Source organism: Vitis riparia, chromosome 16, assembly GCF_004353265.1.
Source record: "Vitis riparia cultivar Riparia Gloire de Montpellier isolate 1030 chromosome 16, EGFV_Vit.rip_1.0, whole genome shotgun sequence".
Classification (NCBI taxonomy): domain Eukaryota; kingdom Viridiplantae; phylum Streptophyta; class Magnoliopsida; order Vitales; family Vitaceae; genus Vitis; species Vitis riparia.
This window is the reverse complement of record NC_048446.1, coordinates 869,840-886,449: the sequence shown is the minus strand read 5'-3', so window position 1 is coordinate 886,449 and position 16,610 is coordinate 869,840. Positions and strand designations below refer to the sequence as shown.

At 39.1% G+C, this 16,610-nt stretch overlaps 1 protein-coding gene across 2 annotated transcripts in view; it reads left to right on the top strand.

Moving 5' to 3' along the window:
• Window positions 1-16,610, top strand: part of LOC117933859 (origin of replication complex subunit 3) — a 46,397-nt gene that overhangs the window by 15,939 nt on the left and 13,848 nt on the right. For both annotated transcript variants that reach the window (XM_034855422.1, XM_034855421.1), the window contains exons 10-13: window positions 1,423-1,625; window positions 13,838-13,907; window positions 15,329-15,414; window positions 16,266-16,355. In XM_034855422.1, coding sequence (XP_034711313.1) covers window positions 1,423-1,625; window positions 13,838-13,907; window positions 15,329-15,414; window positions 16,266-16,355 — 449 coding nt within the window. The remainder of the gene's footprint in view (window positions 1-1,422; window positions 1,626-13,837; window positions 13,908-15,328; window positions 15,415-16,265; window positions 16,356-16,610) is intronic.

Below are 16,610 nucleotides of genomic sequence, written 5' to 3'. Positions count from 1 at the left end.
GCATTTCCCAAAGAGCATGACTTGTAATGGCATACGGTGGTAAGATGCCAACTTTATGTTGAAAAGCCACCACTGATATGCTTTTAGAAGTAATTTTCTATGGGCATCATCTTTTTTTTTTTTTTTTGCATTGCTGCATTCTTAGAACCTTAGGTGGGTTGACCAATGTTTTGCTATCTACAGCCTTGCCTGTATGCCTCTTGAGGAATAGAAACTTTTGTTTTTAGATTATTCTTTGTCTTTCTCTAAATCATATTTGGGACTTTGCATTTGGGAGCAATTTAATCGCATGCAAGATTGATGGCATGCCTTTCCTTTTTCTTTTTACTGGATCATGTTTAGTTAACATAATATCTTCCCCCAATCAAGTTTTTTGTTTGGAAGATTGAGGCTCCTTAAAAAATGTGGTCCTTTGCTTGTTTAGTGCTTAACAAGAAGCTGAAAACTTGTAACATTTTCCAGATTGAACCTACCAAGTACAAAACTATTAGCACTAAGAGATGTATCTTATGTATGGGGTGCTGGGTGAAAGTGAACCACCTTTTTCTTCATTGCTCTATTGCTGTTGAATTGTGGAAGAGATTGCTCTCCTTACCTGGGGTTTATTAGGCCGCATTGAGGGTTATTCCAAATTTGATGTTTATTTTTTTCCAAGTTTAAGGTGGGAGTCTCAGGAGTAGTCTTGTGGCTCTATGTTGTGCTTCTGACCTTTTGCATTATTTAGTTTAAGAGGAATATCAGGATCCTAGAGGACAAGAGAAGGGTGATTAGTGATACATGAGATACCTGTCTTCTCTTTAGGTCTCTGTTACTAAAGAGTTCTCTAGGATTGCTATAAGCATTATTCTGATAAAAAAAAATGTTATTAGCATTCTCCTGCTGGATTGAAGATCAAGTTGAGTATTGCATTGTAGGAAAAACCCAATCTTGTGTGAACCTAAATTTTAGTAGGTATTTCACTGGCCAACCTGAGGCTTACAAGTATTGGTGGTTTATTAAAAAACTATAGGGGTAGGATTAACAAAGATTTCTTAGGAGACCCGGACCAAAAATCAACAAATTGATAGTTTGGCTAAGAGGGGATCATTCTCTTCTGTCAAGTCTGTTGGAGGCTTCCCACAATGAATGAAGTTGTGGTTCATGGCCTGAGATTGGTTTTGGATTTGGGTGTGTGGTTATGGGGTGTAAGGTGATAAGTGATTTGAAATTGTTGTTGGTCGGGTTTTTGTTTGGTTCCTTTGTTTCTCTTGGTTCTACTTCTCATTTTAATTCTTTTCCCTATTAAAACATTTTTGTTTTGCTTCTTTTTATTATTGTTGTGTTTACTGTTTATGCCTAGGTGCTCTCTAACAATTTACCTAGATTGATAACTAATATACAGGACCATGTTTTCCAATTGTGAGTTTTTGATGTTTATTGCAGTGCCTATATGAAGCTGGAAAGTATAATAAAATCCAATTGTTAGACTTGTTTTGTGAGGCAGTTGTTCCATGTTTGGGCAACTCAACAGCTTCTAATCATCACTTGGGTTCTGGAATATCATCTTCTAGTGATCACTCTATTCATCACCAATATCTGATCTCGGAAAAGTGCAGTTTTATCTGTCAAGCAATACGCAAGGTGAGGTAGGTAAAAACAAATTGTTATGGGTTATGAACTGAATATTCTTAATGAATACAACTAAATTGCAGAATTTATCTGGAAATCATGCCATTTTTATGAATATTTAATGTAAGTTCCAATTAGCGATTATATTTATGTCAGAATTGAACTCCTATGCATGCTATGGTTAATACTAGGAATATTCTATGCATGCAATTATATTTATGGTTAATACTAGGAATATACATACTCTCTCGCCCTACTTATTTGTGATTAGAATGGAGACTCTTAGCAGTCTCATAAAGAGTGTTGTGATTGGGGGCTTTTTGTCAAGTTGTACGGTGAAGGGGTACAAATCTCACATTTGCTGTTTGCTGATGGCACACTTGTTTTTTGTGAGGCTTCACAAGACCAGATGACTTACTTGAGCTGGTTGCTAATGTGGTTTGAAGCCATTTCAGGGTTTAGAATCAATTTGGACAAAAGTGAGATTTTACTGGTGGGGAGGGTGGAGAACTTAGACATTTTGGCTCTTGAGCTTGTTTGCAAGGTGGGACTACTTCCTTCCTCTTACTTGGGGCTTCCTTTGGGCACTCTATTTAAACCCGTGGCTGTTTGGGAATGGGTGGAAGAGTGGTTTTGTAAGAGGTTAGCCATGTGGAAAAGACAATTTATCTCTAAAGGTAGGAGAATCACTCTCATTCGCAGCACTTTGTTTAGTATGCCTATTTAGTCCTTATTGTGCATGTCAAGGGCGGTTAGATTGAGATTAGAGTAGATTTAAAGGGATTTTCTTTTGGGATAGGGGGACCCTTGAGTGGAAGCCTCACTTAGTAAAGTGGGTGGTTGTTTGTTCAGATGGGATGAAAGGTGGTTTGGGTGTTATATGTCTTCTTTACTCAATAGGGCCCTTTTATTTAAATGGAGTTTGGTGCTTTGTAGACAAAAGGGGCTCTCTTTGGAAGCAAGTCATCAATGGGAAGTATGGGGTAAAAGATGGAGTATGGAGCATCCGTGCAGTGAGAGAGGGGTATGGAGTGGGCTTATGGAAAGTGATCAAGAAGGAAGGGAATCTCCAGTAATAGGATTGTGTACTCAATGGATAATGGTAGAAGGGTGAGGTTTTGGAAGGATAAGTGGTGTGGAGATGTTCTTTTGTATGTTTCCTTCCCCTTTTTGTATGCCTTAGCGGTTGCAAAAGAGGTGTGGGTGGCGGACGCTTGGGATTCTTCAGTTGAGGATGGAATCCTTGTTTCTCCAGGCCCTTCAATGATTAGGAGGTGAATTTGGTGGAGTGGTTGCTTATGACAATCTAAGAGAAGAAGGTGTTTATAGACTTGGAAGATAGGGTGTTGTGGACAGAGACTAAGAATGAGAAGTTTTTTGTTAAGTCCCTTTATGTTGCATTGGAGCTAGGAGGTGTAGTCCCATTTCCAAGGAGCATCGTTTGGAACCCTTGTGAACCTTCCAAGGTGGGTTTTTTTTTTTTGTTTGGGAAGCTTCATGGGTAAAGGACTTAACTTTGGATCAAGTGAAAAGGAGGGGGTGGTCTTTAGCAAACAGATGTTTCCTTTGCCTCGTCGAAGAAGAATCTATAGACCACATTCTAATTCATTGCACTAAGGCTAGAGTTTTGTGGGAGTTACTTTTTGCTCTCTTTGGTGTGACTTGGGTCCTACCCTTGACGGTTAGAGAGACTCCCCTTAGATGACATGGTTCCTTTGTGGGCAAAAAGCACAAACAGGCTTGGAAAACAACCCCCTTATATCTCTTTTGGACGGTTTAGAAGGAAAGAAACAAAATTGCTTTTAATAAGGAGGAGCTATTGATTCAAAGACTGAAAAATGCTTTTGTTTGTAGTTTTTGGTCTTGGACTAAGTTGTTTATAGATGAAAGGTCTTTACCTTTTATGAACTTTGTTGATTGATTGGGTTCTAAATGAGGGTGGGTGAGGTTTTTTGTAACACGTCTTCTCTTTTGTTTCTACCTTCAGGCGCCTATTGTATACTTCTTGTATGCTTTAGGTCATCCTTTGTGCACCCTTTCCTCTTTATTTATATAATTGTGTTTTTACCTATATATATATAACTGGCCAGCTGCCAGGCTGCCACCAACATCATGAACCGTCCAACTTCCTTGCACCTTGATTTTTTTTTCTGGAGAAGTTGCTTGTAACTGGTAGAGATGCAATGCGGGTAAAGATTGTCAGTCTTCCTAATCATTTACCAGCTAACATATCATTCAAATGTTTACATTCTACCCAATTGGATGAAATAAGCCTTTTGTTATAGGTCTCATCTTCCCTTGTTCAACATTTCCTAGGGCAATAGAGTTCCAAACTTTGCTCCCCCATGTCATCCACAAGGTTTTGGTTCTTTCCTTATGTTTCCCCTCACCCTTAACTTTTCATGATATTTCTACTCTTTTGGTGTTCTTGGTGGCCTCAAGGGTGACTACTTAGTTGCTAAATTAAAATTCATTCAAGTGATTATTGTTTTTTTCCATCCATTTTATGAAATATAATTGTGATCTTCTCACCTCTTTTCATATTCACTTTTGTTCCTTTTTTTTTGTGGTGGGATAGGGGAAGAGGATTCTTATTTTTGTCAACATCATGTTGAACTACTTATTCTAGTTGGTTATTGCAGAAAAATGAGGAAAAATCCCCCTGATTTCTCCCACTTTGATTTTGGAAAACTTATATCAGATTTATAGGAGGTGATAACAACAAATCTGCCACCTAACTCCTTTATTTTAGTGATAAATATGAAAGATAAATTCTAACCAATGTAGGAAATTCAAAACTGACCTATAGATATTTGATAACAAATTATCTTTATCTCTTTATTTAAACTAGCTAACAAACACGGAAACCTAGCTTGAGACTCCCTAGAATCATGCAATCCTCCATAAAATTCGGACTTTCAATCTGAATCGCATCTGGATTTCCACAGTTGTTAATGATTAATGTAGGGTGATACGTCAAAATTGGAAGTGTAAAATGAACATTTCATAATTTCTATCTGAGTAGCAATAGGAAGATGATATCTTCTTCTCTCTTTGAAAAAGTTTTTGTTTCTCGTAGGAACATTTATTCTGTCAATGTTTTCCAGAGTGCTGTAACAAGTTTGCTTAGTAAACTTCAAAAATTTAGTTGCTAGACTTTAAAATTTTAATGATACACTCAAGAGTTTAGTTAGTACTTCAGAGTTGTCAAGTAACCTTATGTTCAAATGCCATGGAAGGATGCCCTTGATAATAGATGGGAAATCAGTGGCCTATTGGAGATTAGGCTAACCTCACCAAGCAACAAAAGAACCAGATGAAAAGTGTATTGCGTCATATCTCCTAAAAAATTGTATCGCTTCAAATAATTAACATGTGTCAGCCCTTTTCGAGGTCCCTAATTTAAATCCGTGTGTTCTCTTCATTAGTTGTTATTAATTGTACACTATTGTCATTCAGCCTCGTTATGTAATTGGTAATGACAAAAAATACTTGATCACTCTAAAAATACTTCAATCTACATTGTAAGCTCTACCATAGTGATGAACCATGTCACCATACAAAAATCTAGCTGAAGCATCTTTCATCTCCTTGTGATCCAGCAATGAGGAAGTCACCTGAGCAAAGGTTTTATCCCTTCGCTCAATGAATCTGCTCTAGTTTCAAGCCATGGTTTTGATTGTGACCTACTGTGAGTCTACTAAGTTTTCTTCATCTCTCAGTAGACTTTGTTTCTGTCAACACTTTTTGGAGGGTATCTACTCTGTCAAGAATTATGGTGTCACCTCTCCCACTATAAGGTGTATCATGTTTTTGGTGCTCTTGCATATTTGACTTTCCCTGATTTTAGTTTCAGATTGAACTTTTGATCTATTTTTCTCTGAGTGGTTCATATGGTAAACAAGCTTCCCCAAAGTGCAATCATATAAGACTTATATACGATACTCATTGTGTTAAAAGACTAAAGGCGGTCTTGAGGCATTTTTCCCAAATAAGGCAAGACACAAGCCTCAACTTAAACAAATAAATAATAATAATAAAATATTTTCAAAAAAACCAGAAAACTACTCATAAAGTCCTAAAAAAATTGAATAATGAAAAAGGCATAAACTTAATAATGATAAAAATCAATTATTGGTCATTGTTAATAATTTCTAGTTTAGTTTCTTTTTCTCTTTTCTAAAATTTAGCTCTCTCATAGTTTTATCAAATAATTTTCAACTTTACCATCATTATTACTTGCAGGATCCTCCAAGGGATATATTTTTTTTTTTTTGATAAGTAAATGAATTTCATTAAAGAAAAAAGGGAAAAAGAGACGCTAAAATAGCGACTCTCAGTATACAAAACCTATACACCCGCCATCAAAGGCCAAAAGACAAAACACCTAATGCCACAAGCCTACTTAGAACCCAACCAATCAATAAAGTTAGCTATAGTTAGAGGGCAGTCGTCTATGAACAATTTAGCCTCAGCCCATAACGTAAGAATAAAAGATTGTTTCAATCTCTGAATTGACACCGACTCATCCTTGAAAGCCAATCGATTCCTCTCCTTCCAAACCGTCCAAAAAATATGAAGAGGAGCAGCTTTCCACACCTTCTTGCGATTTTTGCCCATGAAAAAGCCATTCCAACTCAGAAGTGTCTCTTTAACTGAAAAGGGCAAAACCCAAGACACCCCAAATAAGGCAAAGAGAAGATCCCATAATACCCTCGTCCTGGGACAATGAAGAAGGAGATGGTTTATGGTCTCCTCATTCTCAAGACACATAAAACATCTATTCGCCAAGGCCCATCCTCTTTTCTGGACTAGATCCAATGTTAAAGCTTTGCCCCACGTGGCCTCCCATGCGAAGAAACCAATCTTGGGCTGCACATTCGCATTCCAAATAAAGCTTGAAGGAAATAAAGACGAACCACCCGCTTCAAGAGCTATATAAAGTGACTTGACCGAGAATTTACCGCTCTTTGTTTCAGTCCAAGATACCATATCCTCCACATCCTCAATAACTCTTTTACTCTGAATCCTCTCCATAAATCTTTCTGCCTCCTCAACCTCCCAGTCATTGAACGCTCTTAAAAAACAGGGGTTCCAACCCCCCCAACCCCCCTCAGCCAAGGGATCCCAAATGTCTGCCACCCACGCTTCCTTCTCAACCGTCAAAGCAAAAAGAGAAGGGAAGGTCATACATAGAGGAGACTCCCCACACCATCTATCCCTCCAGAAGCTCACCCTTTTTCCATTACCAACTGTGAAAGCCATCCTATCACTCACCAACTTCCAATCCGCCCTAATTCCTTTCCACAAACCCAAACCATGAGCCTCTCTCACTTCCCGCGAGCACCATCCCCCTCTAGCTTCTCCATACTTCCCTCTAATCACTTGATTCCACAAAGCCTCTCTCTCATTTGCGAAACGCCAATTCCACTTAGCAAGAAGAGTCTTGTTAAGGAGGGATAGGCTTTTGACCCCCAATCCTCCTTTCGCCTTGCTTAAACACACCAGCTCCCATCTTACTAAATGAGGCTTATGTTCCAGGTTGCCCCCACCCCATAGGAAATCCCTTTGGATTTTCTCTAATCTTCGTCTAACTGAGCTTGGTAAGCACAACAATGACATTAGATAGATGGGTAAGTTCGATAAAGTACTACGAATGAGAGTCGCCCTTCCTCCCTTGGACAAGTATTGTCTCTTCCACATAGTTAACCTTCTTCGGAAGCGCTCTTCCACTCCATCCCAAACTGTGACTGACTTAAAAGGAGCACCCAGGGGCATCCCCAAATAGGTGGTTGGAAGACTACCCATACTACATCCAAACTCCTCAGTAAGATCATCCATACACTCCACCCTCCCTACTGGAATTAATTCACTTTTTTCCAAATTTATCCTCAATCCTGAAACAGCCTCAAACCACATGAGAAGCCAACTGAGGTAAGTCAACTGATCTTGTGAAGGTTTACAGAACACCAGTGTATCATCAGCAAACAACAAGTGGGAGATTAGGACCCCTTCTTCGCTCCGACCTTTTACCCTACAACCAGATAAAAAATCTCCCTCTACTGCCCTTTTAATGAAAATACTGAAGACCTCCATAGCAATGACAAAGAGGTAGGGGGAAAGTGGATCGCCCTGCCTCAAACCCCTGGAGCTTTGAAAATAGCCCGTAGGGGTACCATTGATCATCACTGAGAAACTTGCAGTGGAAATGCACCACCGAATCCACCTAATCCATTTCTCCCCAAAACCCATTTTCTTCATGATTGTGAGAATAAAATTCCAGTCCACTTTATCATACGCCTTCTCTATGTCCAATTTGCACAAGATACCGCTCTCATTATTCTTCAGGGTCGAATCAATGGCTTCATTGGCTATCAACACTGCATCTAGGATTTGTCTACCTTCCACAAACGCCCCTTGAGCTTTGGAGACCACCTTTCCAACCACTTTTTTTAGCCTATTGGCTAATACCTTGGCCAGCCACTTATACAAGCTTCCCACCAGACTTATAGGCCTATAATCCCCTAAATCTTCAGCCCCTGCTTTTTTAGGGATTAAGACCATAAATGTCGCATTGAGGCTTTTAACGAACTTGCCATTTTCGTGAAACTCCTTAAAGAAGTTCATCACATCAGCCTTCACGAAATCCCACGCAAAAAGCCAAAATGCCATAGAGAATCCATCTGGCCCCGGGGCTTTATCCCCATCACATCCCACTAGGGCGTCAAACACCTCCTCTTCCATAAAAGGAGACTCCAATGCACTGACGTCCAAAGGCTCTAACATCTCAAACTGCAGCCCAGAAACAGAAGGTCTCCAATCCCCCGGGTTAGACAACAACATCTTAAAAGCATTGGCGACCCCTTCCCTAATATCATTTTCCTCCGTGAGCCACACTCCGTTGATCTTAATTCTGTCCACATTATTCCTCCTCCTATGTGCGTTTGCCATTTTGTGGAAAAAACCGGTATTTCTATCTCCCTCTTTCAGCCACACTTCCCTGGATTTTTGCCTCCACGTGATTTCTTCAAGTAATACCCATTTTTTATACTCTTCTTTCGCTTCGTTTCTGGCTTCCAGCTCTTCCAAAGACAGCCTGCTGGTTTTCTCCTTTTCATCCCAATACTCCATCTGCTCCAATGCCGTATTCTTTCTATATTCAACCCTTCCAAAACTGTTTCTGTTCCATTCCTTCAGCTTAGCCTTCATAAATTTTAATTTTTCAGCCAAGATGAAACTTGCAGATCCACTGAATCTGCCTTCCTCCCACCATTGCTTCAATAGATCCTTTACACCTTCTGCTTTCAACCACATATTCTCGAATCTAAACGGTATAGGGCCTCTTCTCATGCCCCCACCATCCATAAGAATCGGGAAGTGATCTGACACGGGTCTTGGAAGAAGAAACTGCCTCGCATCTCCAAAATGGCTATCCCACTCCTCATTAACCAGAAATCGGTCCAACCTTGAACAAGACTGATTGCCCGCTCCTCCAGTCCATGTAAAAGGGCCCCCCACCATGGGCAGGTCCTTTAACTCCAGCTCTTCTTTCACTTCTGCGAACCTTCTCATAATTGAGTTCAATCTCCCTCCTCTGTTGCTCTCTTCCGGTCTCAGTATGGCATTAAAGTCCCCGGCAATGCACCACGGTCCATTCCAGAGCCCCTTAATGGCCCCCAGCTCTTCCCAAAAACTCTCCCTCTCCCTCCTTAAAGTTGGCCCATAAACCCCTGTAAACATCCATATAAAACCATCCTCACAACTCTTAAAAGTGCACGAAATGGAGAACAATCCTTTTTGCATGTCAGTCAATTCCAGCAACCTGTTGTCCCATATCACCACTATTCCTCCGGCTGCACCCCTTGAATCTATAGCTCCCCATTCAATGAACCTACCCACTCCTAAGCTCCGAACAATGCCCGTGGACATTTCCTGAATCTTGGTTTCCTGTAGGCAGACCAAGTCCACCCTATTTTTCCTAATCAAGGCTTTGATCACCTTCCTTTTGTCACAATTATTAGCCCCTCTTACATTCCAGGTGAGCATTCTGAGCTTCATTTAGACCTACTTGTGCTTCCCCCTCCTTCACCTCCTCCTCCACCTCCAATATAGTTCACAGTCCACTCCAATTTTCTCAATTCTCTTTCGAATTTTGATGTCTCTAATTTTCTCCTCTTTGTGCCATCCAACTTACCTTTTTGAATCTTCCTCTCTTTCATTCTCTTGAGCAAGAACAATATTTCCCCTTCAAATCCCTCCGTCGGCATTCCTAGATAGCGGCTAAAATTAGCCAGACTACTAGACTGCCAACACCACTCCCCCTCTTTACCCCTCTCCTCCTTGTCCTCATGGGAGACTCTTCCCAAAGCCCCTACTGATGACTCCTCAGTATTCCCAGCCTCTCTGCCCACCATTTCCGAAACCTCAGCCTCCCTTCCGTCCGCCAAAATCATCCGTAGCGGGTCCATAACTACTCCCCCTTCGTCATCTGAAGCTATTCCCCGGACGGAATTCCTAGCCATGACTACACCTTTCCCGTCCCACCCAGAAGGAGTAGAAGAGAGAGAGATATCCCGTTTCCCCAGAGATGAGAGAGGAGAAAATGTTTGAACGGAATACCTGGAGGCCTCCTCCAATAACGCCTCGTCAGTGATTTCTGAGGAATTGGCGGCCGAATGAGACGATCCTAGCTTAAACCCAAACAAATCCCCCTCCTGCTCTCCGCCACCACTGCGACGCCCATCGGGAACCCTAACCCCTTTTGCAATCTCCAAAAAGGGTCTTACCTCCCCCACGTGGCCTTTAAAAAGCTTCAAATTGGGCCGGCCCATTATCTCTGATTTTTTAATCCCTTGGCCCTCCTCAGCGGGCTCACTTACCCAGCCCGATTCACCTTGCCGGCCCACTGGCATATATTCTCCAGGCCCAGAAGACAAACTCCTCTCCCCAGCTGAAAATCGGTCTCCTATTGACCCGTCAACCTCTGATACTGCTCTCGGCACAGTACCAGAAGACTGAACTTTCGTGCTGCAGCTTCCTTCGTCTGTTTTGTACTGCTCAGCCACTTTTGCAGGTTCCCCATACGCCTTTTCTCCCACCCTTTTGAATCCAGCGCGTGTCTCTCCTTCTCCGTCATCCCTAACCTCCCGCTCCTTGCCCTTTTCTTTTCTAATGGCCGGGATCACTTCCAACAAGCCTGGTTTCACCTCCCACCATAGCTGGAGAGCGTAACAAAAAGATCCCACTACTACTTGCATGGTACTCGGCCAATCTACACCTGCATATCTCACTAAAATTCTGGCCCACCTTAGTTCCTTACGATTTGCAGTGTTTACATCCACTTCAACGAACCCCCCGCAACAGTCCCCTATCTTTCTAAGGGCTTCCCGACTCCAAAGATGCAACGGCAATCCCATGACTCTTACCCAAGCATTCTCGGCTCTTTCGCCATTTTGAGAACACCCCACTTTTGGGTCCCACCTGTCTAAATGCAGAGTCGATTCCTTGAACCATCTGTTCCCTCTTAAAAGCACCTTGTCTGCCTCATCTTTATTCTCAAACTCGATCAGCAAGAGAGGGCCCCCTATCCTTGCAAACTTCAGTCCTCCTTTAATATTCCAACAGGTTCTCCCCCAACTTTCAAGAGCATACATATCTGAATCCAACAGTGGAGTAAGTCCCCATCTGCCGACCAGACATCGGTCCATTAACTTCCTCTCACTTGAGATGTCTTTCTCTCCCAACTGTAACCATAGTGTTTCCCCTACCTTTTTCTCTCTTGAATTCACCACATCGACATAGGATTTTGGGGCTTTATCTTCAGATTCCCCTACTGTATTCCCTGTCCCATAGGAACCAGCATTTCCCCTAGACTCAACCCGAGACATAACCCCCAGGGAGCGAAGCTTTTCAGCCAACAGAACCCATCCTCCCAGAATTCCTTTCCCTTCTGGAAACACTAAGCAATATCTCTTTGATTCCAGGTCTACCACGGAACACAATAAAACCTACCTGCCTCATTAGCTCTACTTTCCAACTTAAACCTCCTTCCTCCATCTTCCCACCTTTTGACCAGACCCTGCACAACAACACCCCTACAGCAAGCCTCCACCCCTTCCAGCAAGCAGCACAAGCTGAGACTTCCAAACCTGACCCACGAAGTAAAGCCTCTACTCCTTTCCACAATGATTCCCCTACATCTCTCCCCACTCACCTCTACAGAGATTTCAAAAGATTTTGAATCCACTGCAAACCAACATCTGCCTCCTCCCTTCATTTCAGGATTGCATCAACCATAAGACTTCTCCCTCCAAGGGATATACATATCCAATTGTCATATTATTCTCCTTAATAGTGCTAATAATCACCCATTCTTTTTCCTTATCCACCAATTGTAGTGGTATTTTTTTTTTATCTACAAATGATTAGATAATGATTATATATGAGATCAAATAGTCAACAATGCCCATATTTTTTCTTCTCATTCTCTCTTTTTCCTTTCCATTTAAAAGGTTAATTGGAAGTCAACCAAGCTCTTATTTGTGAAAGGTTTAACCAAGTTGGGACCCAATGCAAAACTCATGAAATCTATATCAAAAGGCTACAAAAACATAGATGATAATAGAATCCATTAAAACTCATTAAATATTGAGGCTTAAGCTTCTTATAAAATATATACGAAAAGCCCACAAAGGCGGATATTTGATATTTAGGCCCCAGTAGCCTTGATAGGGTAAGGCTTAAGCCTCAATTACCCTAACCAAGGCTATAGCCTCATGGGTAATTCGTAGAGCCTTGCCTCAAGGTGTAAGCCTTAATAGCCTTTTAAAACATTATGATACTTATTTCAATCTTGTATATTAATAACTGTGAATCAAGATAGAAAATACAATAATTACTTTGAAAACATTCCAAATTATATTTGGGAAAACACAAATGATGGTATTGCTAATTCCTTATAAATCAAGTATTTTTTAGTGTCCTTTCCTTTTTCTTGGAACCTTATCTTTTGTTGTCATCTCACTGATCGTGGAGATAGAAGATTTAGAAGGACTAATGTCTTCTCTCTCTCATGTGCACTTGATTTCATTTGTCCCCAATAAAAGAGTGCGGTCTTTATCTTCTTCAGGTATATTTTTCAGTAAAATCCTTCCTTTTACCCCTGTCTAACCTACAAGCCCTTGTGCATTTCTCTCCAGAAAAAGTCTTATGGCAGTCTAAAGCACCATCTAACGTCATGATCTTAGCTTGGCCACTGGTCAATAAGAAGGTCAACATCAACAACTTGCTATAGGCGAGGAGACTTCACAAAGCCCTTAGTCCTAATTGTTGCATTATGTGTATGGTGAGTGGTGAGACAGTTGATCATCTCTATTTACACTGTCCAATGACTTTGGCGTTTTGGCATAGATTATTCAGCTTGGTTAGGCTAAATTGGGTTCCTTCTAGGAGCATAAGTGACATGATGACTATTTCCTTTAGAGGCTTGGTGAGTACAGGTAGAGACAGAAGTCTTTGCCTCATTTTGATTTGGATAATATTGTGGGAGAGAAATGCAAGGATTTTTGAGGATAGTGGAGAAGTATGAAATTGATATGAGACTTAATTTACTTCTATTTCACTTTTTGGGTCTCAACAATTTTAGTTTTTAAGGACACTCCTCGTAGTGTTATTCAACTCTATTGGATCTTGGTGTGTAAATAGAGGTTTAAAACAACAAATCTTGGAGCAAAGCTTTGGCCCTTCTTTGTAAATGCATTGATTTCTTTGGAGAGTAAAACCTCACTTCTTTTGTATAGTTGTAAGTGGTATACAGGAGACATCTTATACATCAGATCTTTTGATCAGCATTTGTATATTTTGGAAGGATTTCTCATTCTTCTCATGTCCTTCTAATTTGGTATTAATGAATTTTTGTTTCAGATAAAATAAAATAAAATAGTGGTAAACTAGTTTTATATTAGTACATCTTAATTATATTTCAAATTTATGACCATTTAAATAGTTCAGGAGGCATATAACTATTGTTATAATTTTATATATTTGTGTTATTTTAGCACAATTGAAAAATTTGCAATTAATTATAGTTCTTGCATTTATTGAATCAAGTTACATGCTTAAATAATACTCACTCAATTCTATTTCCATTTCTTTGTAACTATTTAATTCATAAATCTATTTGTTTGCATTATGTCACTGGCATTTTGATCTTTGTATTCAATTCAATCAGGGATCTCCCAGTTGTGCTACTTTATCAATTGCTTAAGAGCTGGGAAAAACTCACAGAGGATGTCATTGAGGTATGAGCAAAGTTTGGCAAAAGTTATCAGAGGCTCTGATATTTGTTTAGACTAATTCTCATACACTGTGTATTTGTACAGATTAGTTCTAGTACAAAGGTAAACAATTTAGCCTTTGACTTTACATGATCTTTAAGTAGTTCCTTTATTCTATAGTTGAAGATTGGAGCCCTGGCGAGAAAATAGATTTCATTTATCCTTAATATATGGCTTTTGCATTGTGTAAAGCAACTTATATGATTGCTCTCTGCGGAAGCTTGTGTTTGTCATACATACGCAGGTCAATTATATTGTCACAACCATCTTTATAGATGTTAACAAGCTTACCCTTGTGAGCTTGACTTGCTACTAACTGATTGGTTTTGTAAGTGTCTCATAGCCCCAGCTGCATCGCAAAAATGAAATCAATTAGCATTTTATCCATAAAAAACTAACTAGTTAGGTTAGTTACAAGTTGCTTGTGAAAGCATGGAATGAAATTTCTACTTAATGTAGCTAAATCTGATACCACATCCCTCTTTATATTAAAGTTATATGGCACACTGAAGCATATCAAAATTGAATGTGGACCTATCTATATTCTATGATAATTATGAAGTGGTTGATCTGTGTCTAGTGCATTTAACAAGTTCATTAACTCATTCAAGTCTAAAGATATTCCTCTTAGAAACTCAAATCCTTTGGTTCACAACTTCTTTAGGAGCAATCCATGTGTTGGAGGTTGGACTTACTCCCGATATTATTCATGAACCTTGCCCAGGCCTGCATTTGACTGCTGTTGGGTTCACTAAAAATCACCCAGCCTGTTGTTTTAGAGTCCAAAACCAAGGTCCTAAAAAGACAAGGAATTGAAGCTTCTACACCCACAAGAGAACTTCTAAAAATAATGCTATAGAATATTCCAAATAAATGTGGATTTTGAGATGTATTCCAACAACTTCCTTTTCTTATCCCTAAATCTGACATCCCTAACTTTTTGGCAGAAGATATTTGACTTTTCCAATTTACTTTCACCAGCATTGTACCAAAGTTAATTTGTGTCTGAATGTTTAACCTTGGTCAGTAAATTTTTCTTTTCCTTCTTTTGTTGTCAGCCTTAGGAGTAAGGACTCAATAGGCTGTACACACTATACCCTAAATGTCTAGATAGATTTTTTTTTTTAATAATTTTTTATATAATCTTCATAGAAAATGAATTTTTATTTGCAGCATCATCCTTTTTCTTTTTGATAAGAATTATCTTATATTTATCTTTAAGCATGTTGTTATGACGTATGTCTACAGTGCCACATTGATATTGTTTTTACTGTTCATCTATGTATGGTTTTTAGAAATAACCTTGCTGCCAATTTTCCCCCTAATCTAACTTAAAGTTGATCGGCAAACAATCTAATTATTATTGAATTATGTCCTCGTAATAGATTCATGACAAAGTGAAGGAACTCCAATCTCTGCTGAAATTTGAGAATGGCAAGAGTTTGAAACAAGATTTGACGAATATACCCAAGTAATTTTCTATGTTCATCTTTTATTGCTTGTATATTAGTATAGCGATCTTTCTCCCTGTTACATTCGGTTTGATTTGTTCTATCCACTGTTGAATTTGTGAAGCATATTTTCTATCCTCTGTTATATTAATTATTTTTTTATTATTAAGATATCGTGTGGCTTGTAATAAGATGTAATGAATAAAAGAGTACTGCTAAAAACTCATGCTTTTTTAGTCATTTCTTGACAATCTTATTTTAAAAAATATTAACTGGTATGTTTCATTAAGCTCTTGTGCCTTTGTTTACTAATTTTTACTTATTTTAAACATCTCAAAATTATTATAACTCCAGAATGGTAAGTCCACATTCATAATAATATTTACTCTGTAATTATGTTTGGCTTAACCAAGTTTGGTATATATCATTGAGCCCCATATGCCTTTGTTTGCTTATATACTTAATTAAACATCCCAAAAATATTGTGCCATCTGAATAGTAAGTCCATATCCACAATAATATGTACTTTCGGAATGATGTTTGGCTCAACCTGGGTGTTTCCTAAACTGAATATAGAGACGGCAAGTGATCATGTTCATTAGAAGTCTCTTGCATATTCATATTTTAGCATCTTAGCTAGGTCAATTATGATAATCACTTAATTGTCACAGTACATTTTTTTGGGGTAAACTGAAAGTAAATAATATCCCTTTTTATCTCCTCACCTTGCATATAGGGAGAAGGAGAAAATTAAAAAAAGAAAAATGAAACTCAATAGTTTTTACTTTGGCTTAGCTCAAAGTGTGCTTTTATGGTTATTTAGGAACATCGATTCCCAGTGCTTCCGTTCTAACTGTATTTTGTGTGACAGGAGACATACATCTCGGAGTCATTTAAATATGGATAAGGACTCAAAAGTGTTAAATGAGAAAGCTGCTAGGTTGATGGAGACCATGGTTAGGTAACAATATTAATTCTACAGATCCTTGTGCTTGCCTATACCATTTCCATCTTTTTATTGATATATAGATACTAAATAGCACTGGGAATGGTTTAACAAATGTGCTTTACATTTTTATTTTATTTGAATTGCAAATTTTTTCCCAGAATGCATAGTTTTATTTGTGAAATCTTGTGAACAATCGTCCCCAATCTAATGTCCTTTGTCACTTGTTATAATTGTATTGCCTTGCTGCTTGTTATTTTTTATATGTTC